The sequence below is a fragment of the Hylobates moloch genome, unplaced genomic scaffold (genome assembly GCF_009828535.3).
Source record: "Hylobates moloch isolate HMO894 unplaced genomic scaffold, HMol_V3 SCAFFOLD_10, whole genome shotgun sequence".
Classification (NCBI taxonomy): domain Eukaryota; kingdom Metazoa; phylum Chordata; class Mammalia; order Primates; family Hylobatidae; genus Hylobates; species Hylobates moloch.
Window position 1 is genome coordinate 30457739 of NW_026652285.1, and position 23474 is coordinate 30481212.

General features: G+C 45.6%; 1 protein-coding gene across 4 annotated transcripts in view; it reads left to right on the forward strand.

Moving 5' to 3' along the window:
- Positions 1-23474, forward strand: part of MYL4 (myosin light chain 4) — a 34931-nt gene that overhangs the window by 10988 nt on the left and 469 nt on the right. For all 4 annotated transcript variants that reach the window (XM_032163989.2, XM_058444885.1, XM_058444884.1 and 1 more), the window contains exons 2-7: positions 9654-9816; positions 14067-14094; positions 20173-20322; positions 21940-22113; positions 22638-22715; positions 23277-23320. In XM_032163989.2, the coding sequence (XP_032019880.1) occupies positions 9688-9816; positions 14067-14094; positions 20173-20322; positions 21940-22113; positions 22638-22715; positions 23277-23305 (588 nt within the window). In that variant the 5' untranslated portion in view covers positions 9654-9687 and the 3' untranslated portion in view covers positions 23306-23320. The remainder of the gene's footprint in view (positions 1-9653; positions 9817-14066; positions 14095-20172; positions 20323-21939; positions 22114-22637; positions 22716-23276; positions 23321-23474) is intronic.

A 23474-nucleotide genomic window follows, 5' to 3' on the forward strand; every position in this document is an offset into this window, starting at 1 on the left:
CGATACATCTTAGTTGTAGTAAAGTCTTTTTTTTTTTTTTTTGAGACAGGGTCTCTGTCACCCACGCTGTAAAGCAGTGGCGCCATCTCAGCTCACTGCAACCTCTAGTTCCTGGGTTCAAGCGATCCTCCCACCTCAGCCTCTGGAGTAGCTGGGACTACAGGCATGTGCCACCATACCTGGCTAATTTTTGTGTTTTTTTTTGTAGAGACAGGGTTTCACCATGTTACCCAGGCAGGCCTTGAATTCCTGGGCTCAAGTGATCCACCTGCCTTGGCCTCCCAAAGTGCTGGAATTATAGGTGTGAGCCACCACGCCTGGCCTCAATAAGTGTTAGTTGAATGAATGAGAGTAATCTGAATGAGGGAGAGGAGAGTTGGTGGCAGAACTTTGGTGTTACAAGCATAGCAGAGAAGGCCCAAGACAAGCACACTAGATCTAGTCACAGAGAAGTCACTGGTGGTATGCTAGAGAGGAAGTCAGAATTCAAGAAGTAAAAGAGGAAGTCGGTGGAGAGGGAAACTGAGAAGAGAGAATAATCTTTAGCATTAAAAATATATCCCCAATTGCTGAGAAAGGATTTGGGCTCTTTTTCCTCACTGAGAGCTACCCATGCTGTGGGTTCCAGGGACATCTCTTCCACTGATGTCTCCTTGCTTCCTTGCCCCCTTGGGGGCTAGGCTTCTCCCTCAGAGAACCCTTGTGTCAGTTCTGCCAGCTCCCATGGTTGTCTTAGCATCCTGCATTCTAGTCTCAGGTCGGTCATAACTCAGTATGACGTTGGGCAAGTCACCTCCTTCTCTCTGGACCTCTGAAGTTCCTTGTAGCTGTTAGCATATCTGGGATGGTGCAGTCTGGATGACTGGTGAGGATTCCAACTTGCTCTCTGCTGCTTTGCAACTATAAATCTCTGCCAAACACCAGCTATCCTGCCTTCTGCTTTATATCCCTAGGTAGACTTTAACCCACCTTAGGCAGGCTCCCTCCCAGTGTCCTTCTCACAGGATTCAGTTCACACATATGTCACTAGACAGCACTGCCTTGATTGCAGTACAGAAATGAGCTTCAACCATTTAAACAATTGAGTGATGAGGCTGAACATACAGCATTCTCCACCTATGCTAAAGCAGTCAAGGAAATGAAGTTTGAGAGGATGATTTAAAGTGTTGGCCAGGCGCTATGGCTCATTCCTGTAATCCCAGCACTTTGGGAGGCCAAGGCAGGTGGATCACTTGGGGTCAGGAGTTTGAGACCATCCTGGCCAACATGGTGAAACCCTGTCTCTACTAAAAATACAAAAATTAGCTGGGCATGGTGGTGGGCACCTGTAATCCCAGCTACTCAGGAGGCTGAGGCAGAAGAATCGCTTGAACTAGGGAGGCGGAGGTTGCAGTAAGCCGAGATTGAGCCACTGCACTCCAGCCTGGGTGACAGAGTGAGACTCCATCTCAAAAAATAAATAAGTAAAAAATAAAGTTTTGTGATAGCTAGTTTTACTGTGGTCCTTGAACTTTGATTTTAGACACCTTTCCCCTCCTTTTCTGCTTTCATTTTTGGTGTTCTGGGCCTTATGAATTATTAAGCCTTCAGGTGATTCATTGCTTTTTTTTTCCTCCCTCCTTGGTGGGAAGGATTCTTATATACAGAGGATTGGGTTAATCATTCTCCTGATTTATGGCCTTCTTTCTTCAGTGGTCCATGCAAGGCCTTTCTTGTTTAATTACTTATTTATTTTCTTTTCCTTTTTTTTTTCTTTTTTGAGACGGAGTTTTGCTCTTGTTGCCCAGGCTGCAGTGCAATGGCACGATCTCTGCTCACTGCAACCTCTGCCTCTCCCAGGTTCAAGAGATTCTCGTGTCTCAGTTTCCCAAGTAGCTGAGATTACAGGCATGCGCCACCACACCCAGCTAATTTTGTATTTTTAGTAGAGACAAGGTTTCTCCATGTTGGTCAGGCTGGTCTCGAACTCCCGACCTCAGGTGATCCACTCGCTTCGGCCTCCCAAAGTGCTGGGATTACAGGCGTGAGCCACTGTGCCTGGCCAGATTACTTATTTATTTTCTTTTATCTCATTGCCCCACCCATCCAAATCACACCCACTCTAGGCAATTATTGAATATTTTAATGTGTATTTTTTTGTTTGTATGTGTTCTTGGATAACGGGTAATGCTTCTAGTGTGTGTGTATTATTAAAAATTTTAATACTATTTAGCTCAATACACCCAAAATGTTATCATTTCAACATGTAATCAATATGAGATATGTTACATTCTTCTTTGTCTTCTTTTTTGAGACAAGTCTCATTCTGTCGCCCAGGCTAGAGTGGAGTGGCTCGATCTCGGCTCACTGCAATCTCCGCTTCCGGCGTTCAAGTGATTCTCCTGCCTCAGCCTCCCGAATAGCTGGGATTACAGGCATGTGCCACCACGCCCAACTAATTTTTGTATTTTTGGTAGAGAAGGGGTTTCACCATGTTGGCCAGGCTGGTCTCAAACTCCTGACCTGAAGTGATCCACCTGCCTTGGCCTCCCAAAGTGTTGGGATTACAGGCGTGAGCCACCGTGCCCGGCCCACATCCTTTTTTTGTACTTCAAAATCCAGTATGTATTTTCCTGTTACAGCATATCTCAATTTGGATGGTAAATTTTCATTATAAACACTTAATCTGTATTTAGATTTCATAAAATGCACAGTTGAAAAAGTAGATTCATATACCTAAGTTGTCCCAAGCATACTTAAAAGTTTTCTAATAATCAAATATCAAAAAAGTATTTTTCTTTAATGTTTACATGCAAACTGACAAAACTACTTCATATTAGTCACATTAGTCATATTTATTTTAGCAGAATTGACCTGACTTTGAAGTAAAAACATATCAGTTTAAAACTACATCTGTCCAAGTTAAGTAAATTCACCAACTCTTGTGTCAACTCAGATTATTAACATGAAATTCAAAGAGGTATTGTATAAATTGAAAAAGCAACTCTAAATTTATTAATATCAACAAAGCATTCTTTAAACTTTTCTTGTTTTTGTAGCCAATTTACATAATACTGTTTATTACAATTAGAATCTTCTGCATACTTATGTTGAAATAATGTATATTGATTTGTATTGTGAAATGTTTCAATTTGAGCATAAATTCTTGCACCTATCTAGATAAGTCAGAGATGTTTTCTTTCCTTGAAGCTTAAATTTATTTATTTATTTATTTATTTATTTATTTATTTATTTACTTACTTATAGACAGAGTCTCATTCTGTTGCCCAGGCTGGAGTGGAGTGGTACAATCTTGGCTCACTGCAGCCACTGCCTCCCTAGTTCAAGCAATTCTCTTGTCTCAGCCTCCTGAGTATCTGGAATTACAGGCATGCACCGCCATGCCCAGCTAATTTTTGTATTTTTAGTAGAGACAGGGTTTCACCATGTTGGCCAGGCTGGTCTTGAGCTCCTGACCTCAAGTCATCTGCTTGCCTCAGCCTCCCAAAGTGCTGGGAATACTGGGCTAAAACATTTCGACTTCTATCTTTCATATCCCTTTTTTTAAATTGTCAATTAAATATAAACGTACTATCCTCCATATCTCTTAGCTTTTCTTTTATGTTTTCTATTTCTTTGCCCTGTTTTTTTCTTCTGGGAGATAGTCTTTCTTTTGTTTTTCAATTCCCTAATTTGTTTCCCAGCTATATCTATTCTGCCACTTTTCAAATCTATCATGTGCTGTATTTTGGTGATTACTTTTTCATACATAAGGTATCTGCTTGTTTTTTTAAAAATTTTTTTCTTATTTCATCTATTATACTTTTTATAGTTGATAATCTGTTTGTTCTTTACATTTTCTGGTCCTGGTGTCATATTAGTAATATTTTCCTTTATCTCTCTTAGCACGATTTTTGGGCTACTTTTAAAATCTTGGTCCATATGTTGTCATATTTCCACTTAAGTTACACTGTGTAATCAAGTAAGTTGTATCCCTTCGGATGAGTTGTGCTATTCAGGTGTCTTGTTATTTTGTCCTTGGCCATACAGGTTGTTCTGTCCAGCAATGCATACTAGTGCCATTGAGCTTAGAAGTTGAAGGCTGGGGATGAATGAGCCCTAAAACTGAGAACCCTTGGCTCCCAAACTCCCAAGTCCGTCATGCTCAGACTCATAAAATAACTCTCCATGTCAGGACTTCACCCTTTGCCCTCCTGTCAGGGAAAAGCAGCCTTAGGAGTACAGGCGTGAGCCACCGTGTCTGTGGCCAAAACACTTCTTAGAGTGTAGTTCACATGCCCTGGAAATTTAGAGGGCTCAGGAGGGGGAACATCTGTCTAAAGTTGGGTTGCCCCTTACCTGTTTTGATCACAAGTACAGTGCATCTCCAGTGCTTTGCTGTTACTCTTACCAACACCCGGACCACAGTTTGAGTCATGGCAAGTGAGGGAGTAGCACTGTTTGTCATAAGACAGTGGTGGAGGAAAAGAGAGATCAGAATCCTGAGAGCTCCTTTATTTTTTTAATCATTCCACAGCTGTGCCTGGCCACTTCCTGCCTCTAATCAAAGCCACGCTTCTACCACACACACCAATTCAAAACAAGGTCCTGTCATTCACCCAAGGGGTTTCTCGAGGTTTTCTTCATTTCTTGATATTTTCTCTTTGTAACTCTTCTGCGGGTGATCTTGGGATAGGGAGCCACAGTCACAGTAGTTCCATCAGGATCCAAGCTTAAAGATCTTGAGTAGTTGCTTTGTGCTAGACACTTTGTTCTACATGTGCCACCTGTATTAACTCATTTAATCTTCACAACTACCTTGTAGTTATAACAGCCACATTTTACAGATGAGAAAACTGAGGCCTAAAGAAGTTAAAAAGTAGCCAGGTGTGGTAGGGTGCACCTGTAGTCCCAGATACTTGGCAGACTGAGGCAGGAGAATCACTTGAACCAGGGAAATGGAGGCTGCAATGAACTGTGTTTCACCACTGCACTCCAGCCTGAGTAACAAAGTGAGACCCTGTCTCAAAAAAAAAAAAAAAAAGTTAACTAACTAAACCAGGACTCTAAACCAGGCAGTCTGATTCATGAGTCAGCCTTCTTAACCTCTGCCTTGCAGTGAAACCCAAATTATCCAGTGCTCTCTATAGGGACGACTGACATAGTGTTGGCCAGGGCGTTGCCCTGTGATGTCCAGGCTTATGAGACATTGGTCAGAGGAAAGAGAGAGAGGGTGACAGGAACAAGGCATTAACAGCCAGGCTAGCTGTCAGCAGCATTTGATCCCAGGCAGGAGACTCTAATGGACCTCTGTCTGAGCAGGACACAGACAGGCTCTGTGTGGTTAGAGATGAAGGGAGGAGGAGGGGTGAGCGTTTGCAAGCTCAGCCCAAATGAGGGCTGATGTCACTTCTCCTTTGTGCATTTGTGTCTGAATTTGACATCTGATGTAAACCGGTTGGTGTTAAATTCTGTCTTGTGTTTTCAGTCTGCTGAATTGGAAGTCCCTCATGGGAGCATTTGGGTGAGCCTCAGCAACTCTGGCTCAGAAACCACCAGATGTTTCCCAGAGAAAGTTGTTTGGCTGCCAGTACCCACTGCCATACTTGCCTCTTCACACTACTACATCTCCTTCTTTCCTTGGCTCTCATGGGCCAACACATATTGTAGGGCAAGTCTGTGTCATAGGCCCTGGGAAGGATACTCTCGATTGGTAAGATTTGAAGGTGAAAGTCACTGGCCATGAAACAGAATGAAGACCATAAGAAGATGGAAGCTCGGACTCCAGTTAGTGGGCTCTAATGAAGCGTGGCGTCATGAATTTTAGTAAAAACAAGGCCAGGGGTTGATATGTTGCTTCTTCATGCACAGCTCTTTCCCTGAAACCACAGCTCTCCTCCACTTGTTTCTGAAGTGCCAGGCACTTTTTTCACTGGGGCTGCTGAAAACGAATCCGAAACTGATTTGAGGAGCGTCTCCTCCCCTGCTGAGGCACCTGTGCCTAAGGTTTCAGGTGGTTGGGCGCGCCTTCTCTGAGTGTTCTCCGTCAGACAGGCTGCCTGGCCCTAGAGACCTGCCACGTGCTTTCTGAGCCACAAATATTTTACACCAGGAGTTCCCAGCTGCTGCCCTTCCCCCCGCTTCCATTCCTTTCCACCTCTTCCTCATTCCTAATCCCACACCTTAAAATCCCTTTAGCCACTGTCACCTTACCTTGTCCCTTTCTCAAGTGGATCTCTCTCTGGAAGTTCCAAATCTGGGGAGCCTGAATGCACCTCTAACTTCAACCTGCTTGGCAGAGGAAAGTGAAATGAATATCTTTGAATGTTTCCCACGTGGCAGAGGTTGTTTTCAGTGCCTTACTTACATTATTTCATACAAATCTCATGACAATTTGTAAAGGAAATGTTTACTCTCAAAGGTCCTGAGGCTACTCGGGCCTAGATTAGAAAGTGGCAAAACCAGGCTTCAGACCCATCACTGTCTACCTCCAGAGTCCACAGTCTTTGCGTGATTTTGGATGTCTCCGGAGCCCCATTTGGCTTTCCCAGCTTTCTAACCTCATAGCTCTGTTCCAAAGCAGACTTGATATTTTGCTTCGTAGAATTTAGAAAAGAAAGGGGAGTGGGTTGGGGGGAAAAAAGGAAAAGAAAAGAAAAGAACAACCTTCCAGCTTTTTCTTCTGAGGATCATATGTCTTTGTAGAATAACTACAACAATAACATAATAATAACTTGTTGTGTGTGCGTGTGTGTTTTAACTGGAAGGGGGCATGTGTCATTCAGTGATTATTTAAAAAAATTTTAGGCCGTGGAACCATTAGAAAATGATACTGTTTTACATACTGGGAGCTCCAGTATGTAAAACACAGGAGTGGTGGTGACTGAAGAGATGGTGGTGGAAGGAGCTCCAAGGCCTGGCCTTTCTATGTCCCCTGCAGCCAGAAGCATGTCACCTATAAAGCAAGAGAGCAAGAGTGCTAGTCTCAGGATTCTGTTGAACATGGTTTTAAAGTCTCCTGATTGTTTTTCCTTTTAAAATAAGCAAGCTGAGGCCCAGAGAGGTAAGTGGCTGGCAGAGTCAGGACTAGTGCCTGGGTCTCCCAGCTTCTATCCTGCAGCTTTTTATAGAAATCCCAGTTTGTATTATTTTTGCACAAACTCCGCAGGATGCATGCAGTCCAGGAAGGGATGCAGGTGGAGGAGGAGAAGGAGGAGGGCCTGGGTTTCCACTTTTTCTCTTTCCTCATCACCAACAACCTGAACTCCCAACCCCTGTGGGGAATGGGGTAGGTCAGGAGAGGACTGACAGGGATTATAGAAGAGTGCGAGCGAAGGTACAAGGGATCAAGTTTGGTAGCCGACAAGGAAGAGAGGTGAGGCAGAAGATGAGGGGAGGAGGAGGTGAGGTACATAGAGCAAAGGAGCCACCATCCCAACTCAGGACCAGGGCTGGGCTAGAATCTGGGCCCTGGTCTTGTTCTAGTATTCCCTTGAGCAAGTCCTGGCCCTTTTTCCTGCCTGTTTCCTTTGAGGGCTTCTCTGTCACCACGAGTGAGCATGTATAGGCTACAGGAGGAGCAGTGAAGAGCAGTGTGCTACAGAGAGCACTGCACCCCGGGAAACAGAATTAGTTGGCCCAGCTCTGCCTATAAGTAGCTGAATGTCTTGAGGCAACTTAAACATTTCCCTGGACCTTAGATTCCTTGCCTGTAAAACAGGATGGGGCCAGATGATCTCCAAGGGTCCTTCTGGCTCTGAAAGCAATGATCTGGGGCATGGAACCTGTAGTTAGAGAGCTGGGGAATGGGCAGATTTGGGCTCCAGAGCACCCCGAATTGCAGGCTTAGGAGCTAACAGCAACCAGGATTCTGTAGTCTAGCAATCTTGCTTTACAGGTGAGGAAACTGGGCCTAGAAAGGCAAAGTGATTTTTTTTGCTTCTCTCAGCTTTATTCCTCTTTTCTTCTGAACTGTAGAGTCTAAAGATTCAGCACAAAGCAGTTTTGTGTAGTGGATACATAAGCTTTTTTGTTGTTATTTTTCTGAATTATTTTGTTGACTTTCAAAGTTTTTTTTACATAAACAGTAAATGCTCGTTATAAAAATTTCCATTAATACAGGAAGTGAAAAAAGTAAAAAACTGCAAATTGCTGTTATCCTCCCACCCTTACCCCCAGGTCCCCAGAGGTGTCTCTGTTAACAGTTCAGCGTGTATCCATCCTGACTCCTCCAATGAATGCACAAACTTGTATGTCTCTCCCCCACAACTGGATTATCATATATATTATTCAAGCATAGACTTTAGAATCAGACATATCTAGAGTCTAATCCCAGCTTATAGCTAATTATTTGAGTGACCTTGGCCAAGTTGTTCATCCAGTTTTAGTCTCATTCTCCCCGTGTGTAAAATGAAAATAATAATAGTATCTACCTGGCCTGGCGTGGCGGCTCACGCCTGTAATCCCAGCACTTTGGAAGGCCGAGGCTAGTGGATCCCTTGAGCTCAGGAGTTCAAGACCAACCTGGGAAATTTAGCAAGACCTCATCTCTACTGAAAAACAAAAAACAAAAAAACTCTCCCAAAATTAGCCAGGTGTGGTGGTGTGCACCTGTAGTCCCAGCTACTTGGAAGGCTGAGGTGGGAGAATCGCTTGAGCCAGGAAAGACGAGGCTGCAGTGAGCTGTGATTGCGCCACTGCACTCCAACCTGAGCAACAGAGTGATACCTTGTTTCTGTTAAAACAAACAAACAAACAAACAAAATAGTATCTACCTTATAGGATCATGGTGAAGATTTAATGAGATTTTATATGAATAGCACTTAACAGTTCCTGGTACTGATAGTAGTAAGCACTACACACACACACACACACAGAGAACAGAATGAGTTAGAGGTAAAGTGAAAACTAAACCCCAAGTTTTCTGACCCTCAGTCTCCTCGACTTTCTACCACATCTCTCTGCTTCTCTCCTAGGTGCCTAGGCATGGGTTCAGTGCTTACTACTTGTTGAATGAATGACTGAGGTTGTGTGTAAGGGGGTAGATCTAGGGATCTGAGGTCTATGGAGTTCCTGGGATGCCTGCTCTGGAAAATGGAGGCTTTCATCCTGTGAGTTGGGAGGGTGTGGGGCAGTGTGGGTTGGCTGGACCAGCTGTTGCTTCAGAGCTCCATGCCTGGAGAGTTGGGCCTCTAGGCAGAGCTGAGGGCCCAGGGTGGCTCTCAGCTTAAAGGAGCTTGGCTTAGAAAGAATGTGCAGTGGGCTGCCTCTGCTCGGGAGGGGCTAAAAAAAGCCTCACCCTCCCCTGGGCTTTGTGTGAGGGTTATCAACTGCTCAAGTCAGCTCATCTCTCTGGCTGCTCTGGCATATTTGAGAAGGTCTGTTTCCCTGGTCCTTCTGGGTTTCCACCAATTGGCAGGAAGGGATCAGCCTGTCCTAGAGGTGAAGAGAGAGGTGTGGCGTGAAGGGGAGGGGGCTAGTGGCCCCAAACCTGGTGACAATACACAGTTGTCAGCTGTACCCTGCTGGCGTTTCTTCCTTTTATAGTCAGCAGCAGTTGCTCTTGCTTTCACCCAGCCCCTCTGTGGGGGCTCCTGCTCAGGATAAAAGGGCAGGGAGGCGGCCCAGGCTCCTATCTCGTCTCCCAGACGCCACGTCTGTTGGTTTCTTCTTAGATCACTCCTCTGCCAAGGATCCCAACGAGACAACATGGCTCCCAAGAAGCCTGAGCCTAAGAAGGAGGCGGCCAAGCCAGCTCCAGCTCCAGCCCCTGCACCAGCCCCTGCCCCGGCTCCTGAGGCTCCCAAGGAACCTGCCTTTGACCCCAAGAGTGTAAAGGTAAGTGAGGCTCAGCCATTGGGATGGAGGTGGGGATGACATTCAGAGTCCTTTTGCTCTGGAGCTTAGCGATCTACTTTATGTGGGCTGGACTGGGATGAGGACTAGGGTGTCCATGCCCCAGACTGCAGTCCCATGGGGCAGTGGAGCGGGTGTTGGGGCTGATGAGGGGGAGATTGGGTCATAAACCTTTTCCGTCAAGAATGAGGTGCTGCTTTGAGGGAGCCCTGTCCTACTACCCTAGATTTGTGCAGCTAAGTTGGGAATGGGGGGAGATACAAGCAACCATCCATCCACCCTTTTATAAGGCGTTATGAGGACCACTATAGCAAAGTAAAAGAGACTAGCCTTTTCCTAGGAGGTGGTGGGATATCTTTATGGAGAACAGACACATCATGGCAGCTGCCAGTATAACTTGGAGTAAGTGATATAAACAGTCAGGGAATATCCTCCCTGTGCAAGGCAGTTTGGGAAAGTCTTCACTCACAAACACTCTTACGGCAGTTGGGGGCAGGTTGGGAAGGAGGTTGTGGTTCAAGTAAGAGGAGCCTGGATTCCTCTGTCTCTTTCCTTACCCAGACGGGCCTTTCCTTCTGTGGCCTTAGCCTGGGTTCCTATCTGTAGCATGCAGAGGACTGGCCCACCCTGGGCTGAGACCCTCTCTCCAACCGGGTCAGGAAGCTGGGCCTGGTTCCTTTGCCCCACCCTGCTCTCCTCACACAAAACATTCCTCTCCCTGGAGCTGGTGTGGGCCCTGCCTGCTGACTCAGTCATTTTAGACCTCCCAGCTCTCTGGCCCAGCTGCTGAAGGAATGGAACTGATGGGAGAGGGGTGGCCTGAAGAGGGAGGGGGCCAGAGACCTCTGGAGAGGAGCAGTTTTAAGCCTTGGCACCAGAGTGGAAAAGGTCAAGTGGCTACTGGTATGAAGAGCTATTAATAACAGGTTGGGAGTGCTGAGCCCCCAGGGATCTCAGCCTTAGGACAGGGCTGGGGGTGGTGAGGGATCAGGTCAAAATAAGAGCACAGGACCAGGTTCTGTGACAAGCAGGCAGGGAAATTAAAACCCAGAGCTCTAATTGTATGACCTCCCTGCCCTCTGAGAATTCCTCTCATACCCACAGCCGGGATAACCCTACAATTATTATGCCAAAGACCCAGTCGCCGCAAGGGACAGGAGTTAAGGTGGAACTGTTTAGCCAAGAGATGGAGGCAATTGACCCATTTCTGAGCTTGGTTATGGCTCACTCTGGGGAAACTGAGGCTACTGGAGGACCCTGAAAACACCTGCACCTGCAGGTTTTCTAGGTCATACATCACTCCATTTACAAGCTGAGCCTGGCAGGAAAAGCTGACTATTTCCCCCTTCCGGATCCCTCCTCGCCTTTATTTCTGATTTGTTCCCATAAAGCACTGTGCCTTTGGGTGGGTTGCCAGGCCTGGTCCCTGGTGTCTGGGCAACAGCTGCCTAGTGGCATCAAACTGGTGTCCTTCTCTTGGCCTGCCACTTTTTTCATTCACTCTCCTCTCTCAATTTCTCACCCGTGAGAAATTGCACCCCTGGTTGCAATCCTCTTTTCCATATCTGCATCTTCATGGGGGTTGTTGAAGTTGCTTTGAAGTAGAAAAAAAATAGGTATCTTTTATGAGAGCCATTTTCCCTATTATTGTGTTATACTTACCCAGTTCCTTTGATTAGAAGGTTCTTTACTCCAAGACAGAGCAGAAGCCAGATGAGGTGACTCATGTTTATAATCCCAGCCCTTTGGGAGGCTGAGGCAGAAGGGTCATTTGAGGCCAGGCATTTGAGTCCAACCTGGGCAACATGGCAAGATCCTTGTCTCTACAAATAAATAAATAAATTATAAAAAAGATTCAAAGATAGAACAGAAGCAAACTTCAGCCCAATGTGTGCACTTATGACCATGTCTATTGAGATTTTATGTTTTTACATTAATTGCTCTTACATGTTTATTCCTGGTACTTAAAGCATTGCAAAGTAAGGCAAACTGTGCCTCAGAGAGTGAATGCAGAGCATCCTTCACCCCATCTAGGGGATTCCTTTAACTTTCTGACCACCCCCTACTTTTTGCAGTCTATTCCTAGCCACAACTAGTTTTCTTTCCAACCCAGTTAACTCCCCACTGCCCCAACCTATCCCCAGCTCATGGCTGCCACCTCTGGGTCCTCATGAATGGAGGTCAGTTCTCGGAGATGAGACGGGATGGGCACAGCACAAGCAGCAGCAGAATTAGAACTAGGAATGATGGCACTTGAAGAAGTGGCTCCAGGATGGGAACCACCACCAGTGGAGAGGGGATGGGATGGGATGGGGTGGGATGGGGTGCATAAGGACCACGAGGTAACATACAAGATCTTAAATCAAAATGATGACTTGGGCTGGGTGTGGTGGCTCACGCCTGTAATCTCAGCACTTTGGGAGGTCGAGGCGGGTGGATCACCTGAGGTCAGGAGTTCGAGGCCAGCCTGGCCAACATGGTGAAACCCTGTCTCTACTAAAAATACAAAAATTAGCTGGGCGTTATGGCGGGTGCCTGTAATCTCAGCTACTGAGGCAGGAGAATCACTTGAACCTGGGAGGCGGACGTCGCAGTGAGCCAAGATCACACCATTGCACTCCAGCCTGGGTGACAAGTGCAAAACTTCATCTCAAAAAATAAGAATAAAAAATAAAATAAAATGATGACTTATGCTTGGCCATTGTCATTCACTCTCCTCTTTTGTACTCAGCATTAGATTATTATGCATTATGAGGGAGAAATCTAAAATGTATTACTTCATTCAACAAATATTTTTTTCAGTGCCTACTATGTATTGTTCATTTCAGTGAACAATAACAAGAATCCTTGCCTGAGGGAACAGTGGCTTCAAGGAGACAGAGTGCACATAAAGTCGTGACTGGAAACAATTAGGAAGCGTGGAGGGCCCATGCCAATTACTCTTGCTGTCCCAGAGTGCCTAAGAGTGTGTCAGAAGACAAAATTAGAAGGCATTTTAGTTTAAAGATCTGAATTGGCTTTTATGTTTGAGTCTAGAATCTGGCAACAATGAGCCAAGCAGAGGAGGTGGTATTATAGACAAAGAAAGGCTGAGGTAAGCAGAAACGAAGAGCAAAATGCAAATTGTTCATTGCAAAGTTACTTTTCTTGTAAAGGTTAAAGTAGATGGCACTTTCTTATCAAGCTGGCTGAAACTGTCGTGTTTGGGGATTTGGCTATTATCTCTTACTTTCCTGATTTCTTGGAAAATCAGATGAACAATGTAGTTTCAGCTTGGTGACATGGAACTTCAGCATGAGTGAATCTATTTTGGTTTGGTCTGTTGGGCCTAGTGTAAGAGCTCAGTACAAACCAATGGCCTCTTATGAATTGTACTTAACAAGGGATATGTGCTGAAGGAGGGGTTGGAGTGGGATGCAGTGTGGGAAGCCTTCATTGAAGGGAGTGGATTTAAAATCAGAATCAAATAGAAAGAGCAGTCCGAGGGTGGGGAGTGGTGGTGCCCAAAGAGGGCAGAAGTGCAGCTTGTCAGAGGACTATGGACTAGGAAGAGATTGAAGGGGCAACAGTGAGGGCACTTTGTGGGTGGCTAGGATGAAGAATTTACCTCAGACCCAAAGGCATTGCAATAGGCAGTCTGCGTAGGTTCTAGAATTATCTAGGGAATTTTTCTTTCCCTTTCCCTCTTACCTGGAGCCACACTTAATAAGTGGTATTGAGAGAGCTTTGGAGTCTGCATTACAGTTGTCCCTCGTTATCTGTAGGGGATTGGTTCCAGGACCCCCATGGATACCAAAATCTAAGGATGCTCAAGTCTCCTATGTAAAGTTTGCATATAATCTACACACAGCCTCCTGTATAATTTAAATCATCTCTAGGTTACTTATAATACCTAGTACAATGTGAATACTCTCTGATAGTTGTTATGTTATATATTTTTTGTATTATATTTTATTGTCGTGTGGTTATTTATTGTTTTCTGAATATTTTCAATCCAGAGTTGGTTGAACCTGGGGAGGAGGGCCGACTGTATTTTATAGCCTGTCAGTTGTGGCTCATTCATCAGGAGACTTGTGTTTTACCCTTAGCACAAGTCTCTTTCCCTGCTTATCAGTGGCCTGCTGGAGGTGGCCAGACTGTATTGGAAGCCACTTCTGCTTCTACTTCCCTTTGGGGGCCTTTACAATTGCTTTTAGCAATCCAAGCCCTCACTCTTATTTCCCTCCCTACAGATAGACTTCACTGCCGACCAGATTGAAGGTGAGTATGGACCACCCCACCTCTCCATCTCTATTGCACTTTCCTGGAGGAGAAGGAGGAGGAGGAGGAAGAAGATGAGTAGTTGTCCTCATGGTAATAGTAATCACTATCATCATCATAGCAAACCTGTATTGAGCATCTACCATGTGTCAGGCACAGTCCTAGGCACTTTATATGGATTAACTCCTTTAATTCTCATAACAACGCCATGAGGTAGCAATTGTTACCTCCCCCATTTTACAAGTGATAAACTGAGACACATAGAGATTGGGTGACTTGCCCAGTCTCACATGGCAGTCAGCAGTAGAGCTAAGATTCAAACTCAGGCAATCTGATTCCAGATCTGTTTCCTCAACTACTCTGCCAGACTGCTTGGAGCATAGTTAGATGCTTAACAAAAGTTAGTGCCTTTTTTTGTTGGCCCCAAAGATCTATCTAAGATATTTGGAAGCCCTCATTTCTGTTCCCATTATTGGAAAGCCCTCTGTAGTTTACCAGCTTCCCCTCCTCCCACCATGAAGTCTGCCAAGATGCTAACCCACTAATGGTGGCAGCGCCAATGAAATGTTTTATCATGTGATGCTCTGTGTCCCCAGCTGTAACACAGGACTCAATGTCATTGCAGCGTATCCCTCTGTTTCCTCCACCAAACGCCTCTAGGACATAAAATTACAGGAATTGGAAGGGACCTTGAAAAATCACCTAATCCAACCCCCTCATTTTAAGCACATACTCTCTTTTAAAACTTAAATGAATATTTGCACATGGTAAAACAAAAAAGCAAAAAAGCACACACATGTTACTTAAAAGTAAATAAAAATAAAAATCCTTTTTTTCCATGCTGATTCCTCTCCCAAAGACAACCACTGTGAACAGGTGTTTATGTATCCTTTCAGAAAAATATATAATGACACGTTTGTGTGTATGTATGAGTGTATACAGTTTATACAAATCAAGCCATGTGATACACATTGTCCACCTTTTATTAAATATATACTTGGATTTAATAATATATAGTATTTGGATATCTTTTCAAAATTAACACAAACAGTTCTACCTCATTCTTTTACACAATTATATAGACTCTCACACACAGATGTACCCTTTTAATTTAATCAGGACTATATTGATAGGCTTTCAGATTGTTTCCGGTTGGAGGATATCAGCTTTCTTTCACCTGTGGCCTTCCTAGCCGTGGTTTAAAGGATGGTGCATTTTAAATTATAATGGTTATTGCCAGGTTGCTCTCCAAAAAAGTGACACCAGTTTACCCACAAATGCAGCATGAGAGCTGGCATATGCATTCTGAAACTAGTGAATTGAGCCTGACTCTGTTTTCATAATATTCAGTGGATACTCACTTGCAGCATTAATTTCAATGCATTTTAGTTAAATATATACTTACGTGGATATAGAAACACAATGACACTAGTGAGGACTGGAAAATCAACGAATGATTTAAAATTTTAATTTCCCAAATGGCCAACTGAAACAGATGGTTATCTCTTCTCTCCTGAAGACTTTCAGGGCTGATGGGGAGGGGACAACTCATTCTGATCTTTTATCCCTCCGACCTTGAAGACATTTTTCCTTCTGTTGAATCAGAATTGTTTTTCCTTTAATTTTACCCCAGCGATCTTTTCATTTGTTTTTTGGTGAAGATGATAATGGTTTTCTCATTGTCATCTTGGTTATGGTGGAAAGAACATAATTTGGAATTAGGAGACTTTCGTATTAGCCCTAATTCTTCCATTATTGGCCATGAGACTTTGGACAAGTCACTTCTTTAAATCTTAATTTTCCTATCTACAAAGTGAGGGTATTTGGGTTTCAATTCAGAAATTCTAGTCCATTCAGCATCCTCTAGATATCCTCCATCTATTTGGAGATAGTTTTCAAATCTCTCCTAAGATTTATATTCTCTAGGTGATATGACTCAATTTATTTATTTTATTTTATTTTATCATTTTATTTTATTTTGAGACAAGGTCTTGCTCTCTCAGCTAGGCCGGAGTGCAATGGTGCTATCATAGCTCACTGTAACCTTGAATTCCTGGTTTTAAGCAATCCTTTCACCTCAGTCTCCTGAGTAGCTTGTACTACAGGCATGTACCATTGTTTTTATGTTTTGTAGAGATGGGGGTCTCGCTATGTTGCCCAGACTGGACTCCAACTCCTGGCCTCAAGCAATCCTCCCACCTTGGCCTCCCACAGTGCTGGGATTATAGGCATTAAGTCACTGTGCCTGGCCTCCCAATTTCTTTTGTGCTTTTTTTTTTTCTCATAGGAATTAGCTTCTAACCTTTGGCTTCCTTCTCATCCCTCTCCAGATTTCTGTATTCTTTTAGAGAAGGGTTACTACCACTGGACTCATTGCTCTAGTAAGCAGGTGACTACACTACTGCAGATTATTGAGGAAAGGTCTCTTCTGGACCCTTGAACATCACCTCTAATACCTGAAGATCGCACTGGCTTTTTTTTTTTTTTCTAGTTGTAGTCCTAAGCTTCAGTGTTTGATTTTTTTATGTGCATACCAGGCTTCCCAGCAGGCCAGGTGATTGGTTGGAGCATTAGCAGTTATAACAAGCAGGTCTCCTTCTCTTCCTCCTTCCTCCCCATCATTTCCTTGGTTTCTTTAATAGTTGATCATAAGTCATATCTACATTGGCTTTTACATGAGGATAATAATACCTATAGCATATTTTTTCATAAAGATTAATAAAGTGTTCTATGCAAAATTATTTGCTCAGCCTGGTTCATGGTAAGTGCTCAAATTATAGGTCATTGTTCTTATTACCTTCCTCTTCAGTTTTCACCCTCTTATTAAGCATCGTGACATCTTTTTTTTTCTTTTTCTTTTTCTTTCTTTTTTTTTTTTTGAGACAGAGTTTTGCTCCTGTTGCCCAGGCTGGAGTGCGATGGTGTGATCTCTGCTCACTGCAACCTCTGCCTCCCGGGTTCAAGCAATTCTCCTGCCTCAGCCTCCTGAGTAGCTGGGATTACAGGCATGCATCACCACGCCCAGCTGATTTTGTATTTTTAGTATAGAAGGGGTTTCTCCATGTTGGTCAGGCTGGTCTCGAACTCCCAACCTCAGGTGATCCGCCCGCCTCAGCCTCCCAAAGTACTGGGATTACAGGCGTGAGCCACTGTGCCTGGCACATCGTTACGTCTTCTTTTGAGGAGACTTCCTCTTTTGTTAAACTTGACCTCGCTCTTCTGAATGAACTAGGAGATCAAAAAGTCTGACTTCAGATTCAACTAACAAATAGCTATTTATTGAGTACTGAATTTGTGCCAGACACCATGCTAATTGTTTTAAAGGTAAAAAGGATTAAATCCTGGCTGGGTGCGGTGGCTCATACCTATAATCTCAGCACTTTGGGAGGCTGAGGCGGGTGGATCACTTGAGGTCATGAGTTTGAGACCAGCCTGGCCAACATGGTGAAACCCGGCCTCTACCAAGAGTATAAAAAATTAGTTGGGGATGATGGCATGCACCTGTAATCTCAGCTACTCGGGAGGCTGAGGCAGGAGAATTGCTTGAACCTGGGAGGTGGAGGTTGCACTGAGCTGAGATTGTGCCACTGCACTCCAGCCCAGGTGACAGAGCAAGACTTTGTCTCCAAAAAAAAAAAAAAAAATTACATCCTTATAACAAGGCTATGAGGTAGCTGTTATTTCCTTTTTACAAAGCAGGAAACCAAGATTCAACAAAGTTAAATGATTTTGCCAAGATCACATGGTTAAGTGATCCAAATTAGGATTAAACTCAATAAGATAATACTAGCAGCATTGTTGATGCATTTACTATGTGCTGGACATTGTGTTAAAAATTTTTACATGCATTATTGTATTTATATACATAGTATATTTACATACATTATTATATTAATTTGAATGTAATTTAAGAAACCTATGATAGCCGGGTGCAGTGACTCACACCTGTAATCCCAGCACTTTGGGAGGCCGACATGGGCTGATCACCTGAGGTCGGGAGTTTGAGACCAGCCTGACCAACATGGAGAAACCCCGTCTCTACTGACAGTACCGAAACATTAGCCAGGCATGGTGGCACATGCCTGTAATCCCAGCTACTCAGGAGGCTGAGGCAGGAGAATTGCTTAAACCTGGGAGGCAGAGGTTGCAGTGAGCCGAAATCGCGACTTTGCACTCCAGCCTGGGCAACATGAGTGGAACTCCATCTCAAAAAAAAAAAAAAAAAGAAAATCTAACTAAAAAGAAACCTATGATGTAGGTACCATTTATAGAAGAGGTTTTTAGAGGTTAAATATTTATTTGTCCAAAGTCAAGTAAGCAATGGGAATGAAATTTGAACTCGATTATTCAGTAATGTGAAAGAAATGTGGTTTTATGTCTTTTAAATTCATATAAAGCCGAAGAAAGAGTTGAAAGTAAAGGTTTTGGGAATCTTCTGTGATATGTGGAATGATTTGTAAATAATCCATATGCAGCCTCTAAGGAAAGAAGTACTTGGAAAGGATTAAAACTGGCTTTTTTTCCTAAGTAGTTCATGAATTCTTTTTTGGCTTATACTGTTAATCTGCTTAGTAAACCACTTCTTTGTGGGTAGCATAAGGTTACTTAAATGCCCCTCCCAGGCCAAATTACCTCCACTAATGAATTGGTTGAATCCCAATCAATGAAGCACTGGGCCCGGGTATGATGGCTCACGCCTGTCATCCCAGCACTAGGGAGGCCAAGGCAGATGGATCACTTGAGGCCAGGAATTCGAGACCAGCCTGGCCAACATGGTGAAACCCTGTCTCTGCTAAAATACAAAAATTAGCCAGGTGTGGTGGTGGTGAGCGCCTGTAGTCCCAGCTACTCAGGAGGCTGAGGCACAGGAATTGCTTGAATCTGGGATGCAGAAGTTGCAGTGAACCGAGATCACACCACTGCACTCCAGCCTGGGTGACAGAGCGAGACTCTGTCTCAAACAAAAACAAAAACAAAAGCAAAACAAATCAATGAAGAGTTAAGGTTCTTTGAAAAAGGGACCAGGAGTGCCTTCCTTTGGTCTTGCTGCAGGGTTACTTGCCCTGCTGCCTTCAAGGAGTCCAGTCCCTGTGATTCTGAGCTGGTAAGTAGGAAACAGAACTAGGAAACAGTTGTAACCACCATTTGTCGATTCCCTTACCATATGCTGGACATTGCTTGGTGTGCTTTGTGATCCCACCTGCAACCCACTCAAGTGATCATTGTATCTCCACTTAGAGCTAAGAAAACGAGGGCCCACAGGGGTTAATAGTTTGCCCAAGGCTGTATGCGAGTCGATGGCAGAGCTGGGGTGGTCTGACCATTGCCTCATCTGGCCTGGGAGCCACCTTTAAGCATGGAACAGGCAGTACTGATAACAGCTGACTTTCCAGCGGTCTTATCACTTTGTAAAGTGCTTCCACGCACTGCGACCTCCCTTTGCTCTCACAGTGACAGGCCCAGGGAGTGGGGTGTAGTTGTCACTCCCTTTGTGTGCACAGGAAGGTGAGACCCAGCCCAGCTTATCCTGCACTCTGAGGCAGAGCCAAGATGAGAATTTAGGAATCCTCAGTTCTGGGCCAGTGCTGTTTTCACTTGTCTGTCATTTCAGCAGTCAGGAACCTCACCTACACCAGAGCAGGATTGTAGGTGGGAGGGGTGGAGGCCAGGGAGACATTTGAATTTTTTTTTTTTTTTCCTGAGATGGAGTTTCACTCTGTCTCCCAGGCTGGAGTGCAGTGGTGCGATCTCGGCTCACTGCAACCTCTGCCTCCCAAGCTCAAGCGATTCTCGGGCCACAGCCTCCCAACATTTGAATTTTATAACAACGAAGCAATAGAAGAGATCCCAGGCCCAGCCGTGGAATGGGTCGTGGAGGCACCAGGCTGCCTCTTTGGTTGACAGAAGATGGGATGGGGACGGGTTCGAGGGAGGGCCTGGGATAATGGACAAAGAGAAATATTGGAATATTTTAACAACCATACTCACCTGCTATTCAGCTTGGATAGAGGCTGATTAGGCCACCAGCCACCACCTTCACTGGGGATCGGGGGGTATAGCTGGGTCTTCTCTCCACAGAGTTCAAAGAGGCCTTTTCATTGTTTGACCGGACCCCAACTGGAGAGATGAAGATCACCTATGGCCAGTGCGGGGATGTACTGCGGGCCCTGGGCCAGAACCCTACCAACGCCGAGGTGCTGCGCGTGCTGGGCAAGCCCAAGCCCGAAGGTCAGTGCGGCCGCGTGGCAGACCTCTCCCAGGGTCAGCCTGGCAGCCCCTTGGCTCCCTCCTTGTCCAGATTTTCTCTGCCATCTGCGCTCTCTCTTCTCCCGCTTTAGCCCCTCAGGACCAGCCTCACCTACCCAGCTTACCCTAGTCCCATTTTGAGAATTTATCTAGATGTCCCCGTACTTAAGTGACCCTTGAGGAATGTAGCCTGGGCTTGTTTCCCTCACGAGGTTGGGAGCTCCTGTGGGGCAAAAGCCACATTCTGTTCCCTCAGTGTCTGAGGAGGGCTGAGTGGGAATCTGGAAATCTGATAACTGATGGTTCCCACTTCCCAGCCCAGGAGCTCTCAGGAGGGGCATCTGTCACAGCACCGAGGTATCTTGTGGTGGCCATTGTGAGCTGTATTACAGACAATTTGTTTCTAATAATGGTTAGAGTACTGACGTTTGCAAATTGTTTGATATAAATTAGAGCAGCTTCAAGATTCTTAGCTCTACGTGATGCCTCTTTCATTCATTTGAATTTCAATAGGTTTTGGTGAGTGAGTGTTTAGAATGGTGAGTGAGTGCTTAGAAAGTGGTGCAAACGATTCTTTTGTGGCTTAAGTGTGATAGTTGAGTGTGCATACTCATGTGAGCTGTGCCTCTGTCAATCATTACGGCAGATGAAAAGAGGTGCGAGAGAGTGTGTCCTGTTTGTGAATGTCGTCTGTCATGTGTGCCAGTCAAGTTAACAGCTGCTCTAAAACACACACACATGCTTCTCCTCAGTGGTGTTGGCATGGGGTTTGGGATGGGGTGAGCCTCTCAGCAAGGGTGGGCTGTCTCTGAAGGCTTCCTGGGCCCCATAGTTGTTCCCTCTCCATCCCTTGGTTCTGGCCCGTCCCCCTTCTCCTCTGGCTGAAGATAACCACGGGGGTGAAGGATGTGGGCAGGAAAGGACCAGAGGGCTAGGAGCTTGCATCTCAGAAGTCAGAAGCAAGTCCTGGGTGCTTATAAAATAAAAAAATGCCCACATTTGTGATATTTAAAAATAGTTTGCCTCTATTAAATTAAAGCCTTTTAAATACACTAGCATGTGAGAGAAGTGTGCTATTCACAAGAGAACTGTGAATTTATAAGAATTATTGATTCAGAGTAGCTTCAAGCAGTGTGGTCTAGTGATGGGACCCCATGCAAACATTTCTTTTTTCAATCCTGTCGGTTTGCCCCTGTGATTATAGGTCTGTCACATGTCAAGGGTCTAAACTGAGTGTGAGGCCCGGGCTGCATGGCACTTCGGGCCCCTCACATCCTGCTGCTGCCACCCTCAGCTCCTCCACTTGGCTGGCCACCTGGTGCTTAGAGGTCTGGGTGAAGGGTTCCTTTTTCCTTCCACCCTACTGCTTTCACTGAGAAAAGAGGGCCCTGAGACCATCTCCCCAGTCCCCAGTCCCCTACCTTTCTTGGATGGGCAGCTCTGTGTCCTCTAGGAGCACTAATGGGTGTACCACCCAGAAGTGGCTGCAGCCCAAGCCCTGGGTGCTGTCAGACTTGGGGTGAGGCCCCCTCTTGACCCTCTGCTCCCTTGAGCACCTGCTCACATTGCTTTCTCTTTCTTTACCCTGCCTGCCTAAAGAGATGAATGTCAAGATGCTGGACTTTGAGACATTCTTGCCCATCCTGCAGCACATTTCCCGCAACAAGGAGCAGGGCACCTATGAGGACTTCGTGGAGGGCCTGCGTGTCTTTGACAAAGAGAGCAATGGCACGGTCATGGGTGCTGAGCTTCGGCATGTCCTTGCCACCCTGGGTATGCCAGCTGGGCAGAGATGAAGACCAAGTGGGAGGAATCGAGGGGTGGGAGGTGCCAAGGTGCCATATGCTGGTTGGGCAGGGGGTGGTATACAAGGGTCTTTGCATCCTGAGGATAATGACCTGATCCGGGCCCTGCCTCCCTGGGCTCTGCAAGAACAACCATTCCCAGTTGGGTTTGCTCAGCAGGTACCAGGGTTTGGGAGAGGAGGGGAGAGCAGGCTGGCAGAGCAGGGGTTACTACTGAGGCCTGAGAGGTGGGACTCAGGGCTTCTGTCCTTGTCTTTGCCTGAAACACTGAGGCCCTGGAAGCTGTAAGGCAGAGGGGCAGGCTTCGGAGACTAGGCAAGACCTGTAGACCCTTGGCCCCACCCTTCAAAACCTGTGGGGGAGGCTTGGTTTGAACCACCTCCCAGATCCAGGCAGTCTTGGACCTTCACACTTAAGGGGGTACTTGGGTATCGCCAGTTCCTCCTTTGTCATCTGTAATTAAGAGCGCACCACCTCCCAAACCCACCGCAGGAGAGAAGATGACTGAGGCTGAAGTGGAGCAGCTGTTAGCTGGGCAAGAGGATGCCAATGGCTGCATCAATTACGAAGGTATTAAGCCACGCCTTGCTTCCCAGGGCAGCCAGGGATAGTAGGGTGGGAACAGCTTGGATGGGGTGGGCCCAGGAGCTGGAGGGTATGTGTCTGAGGTGGGCTTTGGTAGACCCCCCATTGGATGTTGTTCTTTTCCATCTTGTGAGTGAACCTCCTAGTGTAATGGCGGGAGCATGGATTTTGGAGATAGCTCTGTGATATATTAGCTGGTGGGCTTGATTAAGTCACTTATTTTCTCTGAGCCTCAGTTTTCTCATCTGAGGGATGGGGGTGATGCTGGCACCTTCTCAAGGCTGTGGGGATTCATAGACATAATGTAGTTCATTCCATTTGTGTTGAGAATCAGCACAGAGAGTGGGCACAGAGCAGAGTTTAGGTATCTGCCCTCCATTCACCTTCTCCCCACCAATCCCCAAATAAGAGCAGGAACTTATTCTCCACAGTCTGGAGAAAGGGGAACAGGAGGGTTAGAAGTCAGGCAGTGTGGAGAAGGGACAAGTGGTTTATGGGCCTAGAGGCACTGAGCCACATGGTGGCTGATTTTCACTTTTTTCCTAGCCTTTGTCAAGCACATCATGTCAGGGTGAAGCAGAGTGTTCCAGGTGAGTGCAGCCTCTCCCTCCTGGTCCCTTCCGGGGTCACATAGGGCCTTAAGAATAACACCACGTGCCCTGGAAGGCATCTGCCCCAGCCCTGACCCCTTAAGAGGAAACCTCTTGGGATCAGGACGTGAGGACAGCCCTGCTCACTCACCAT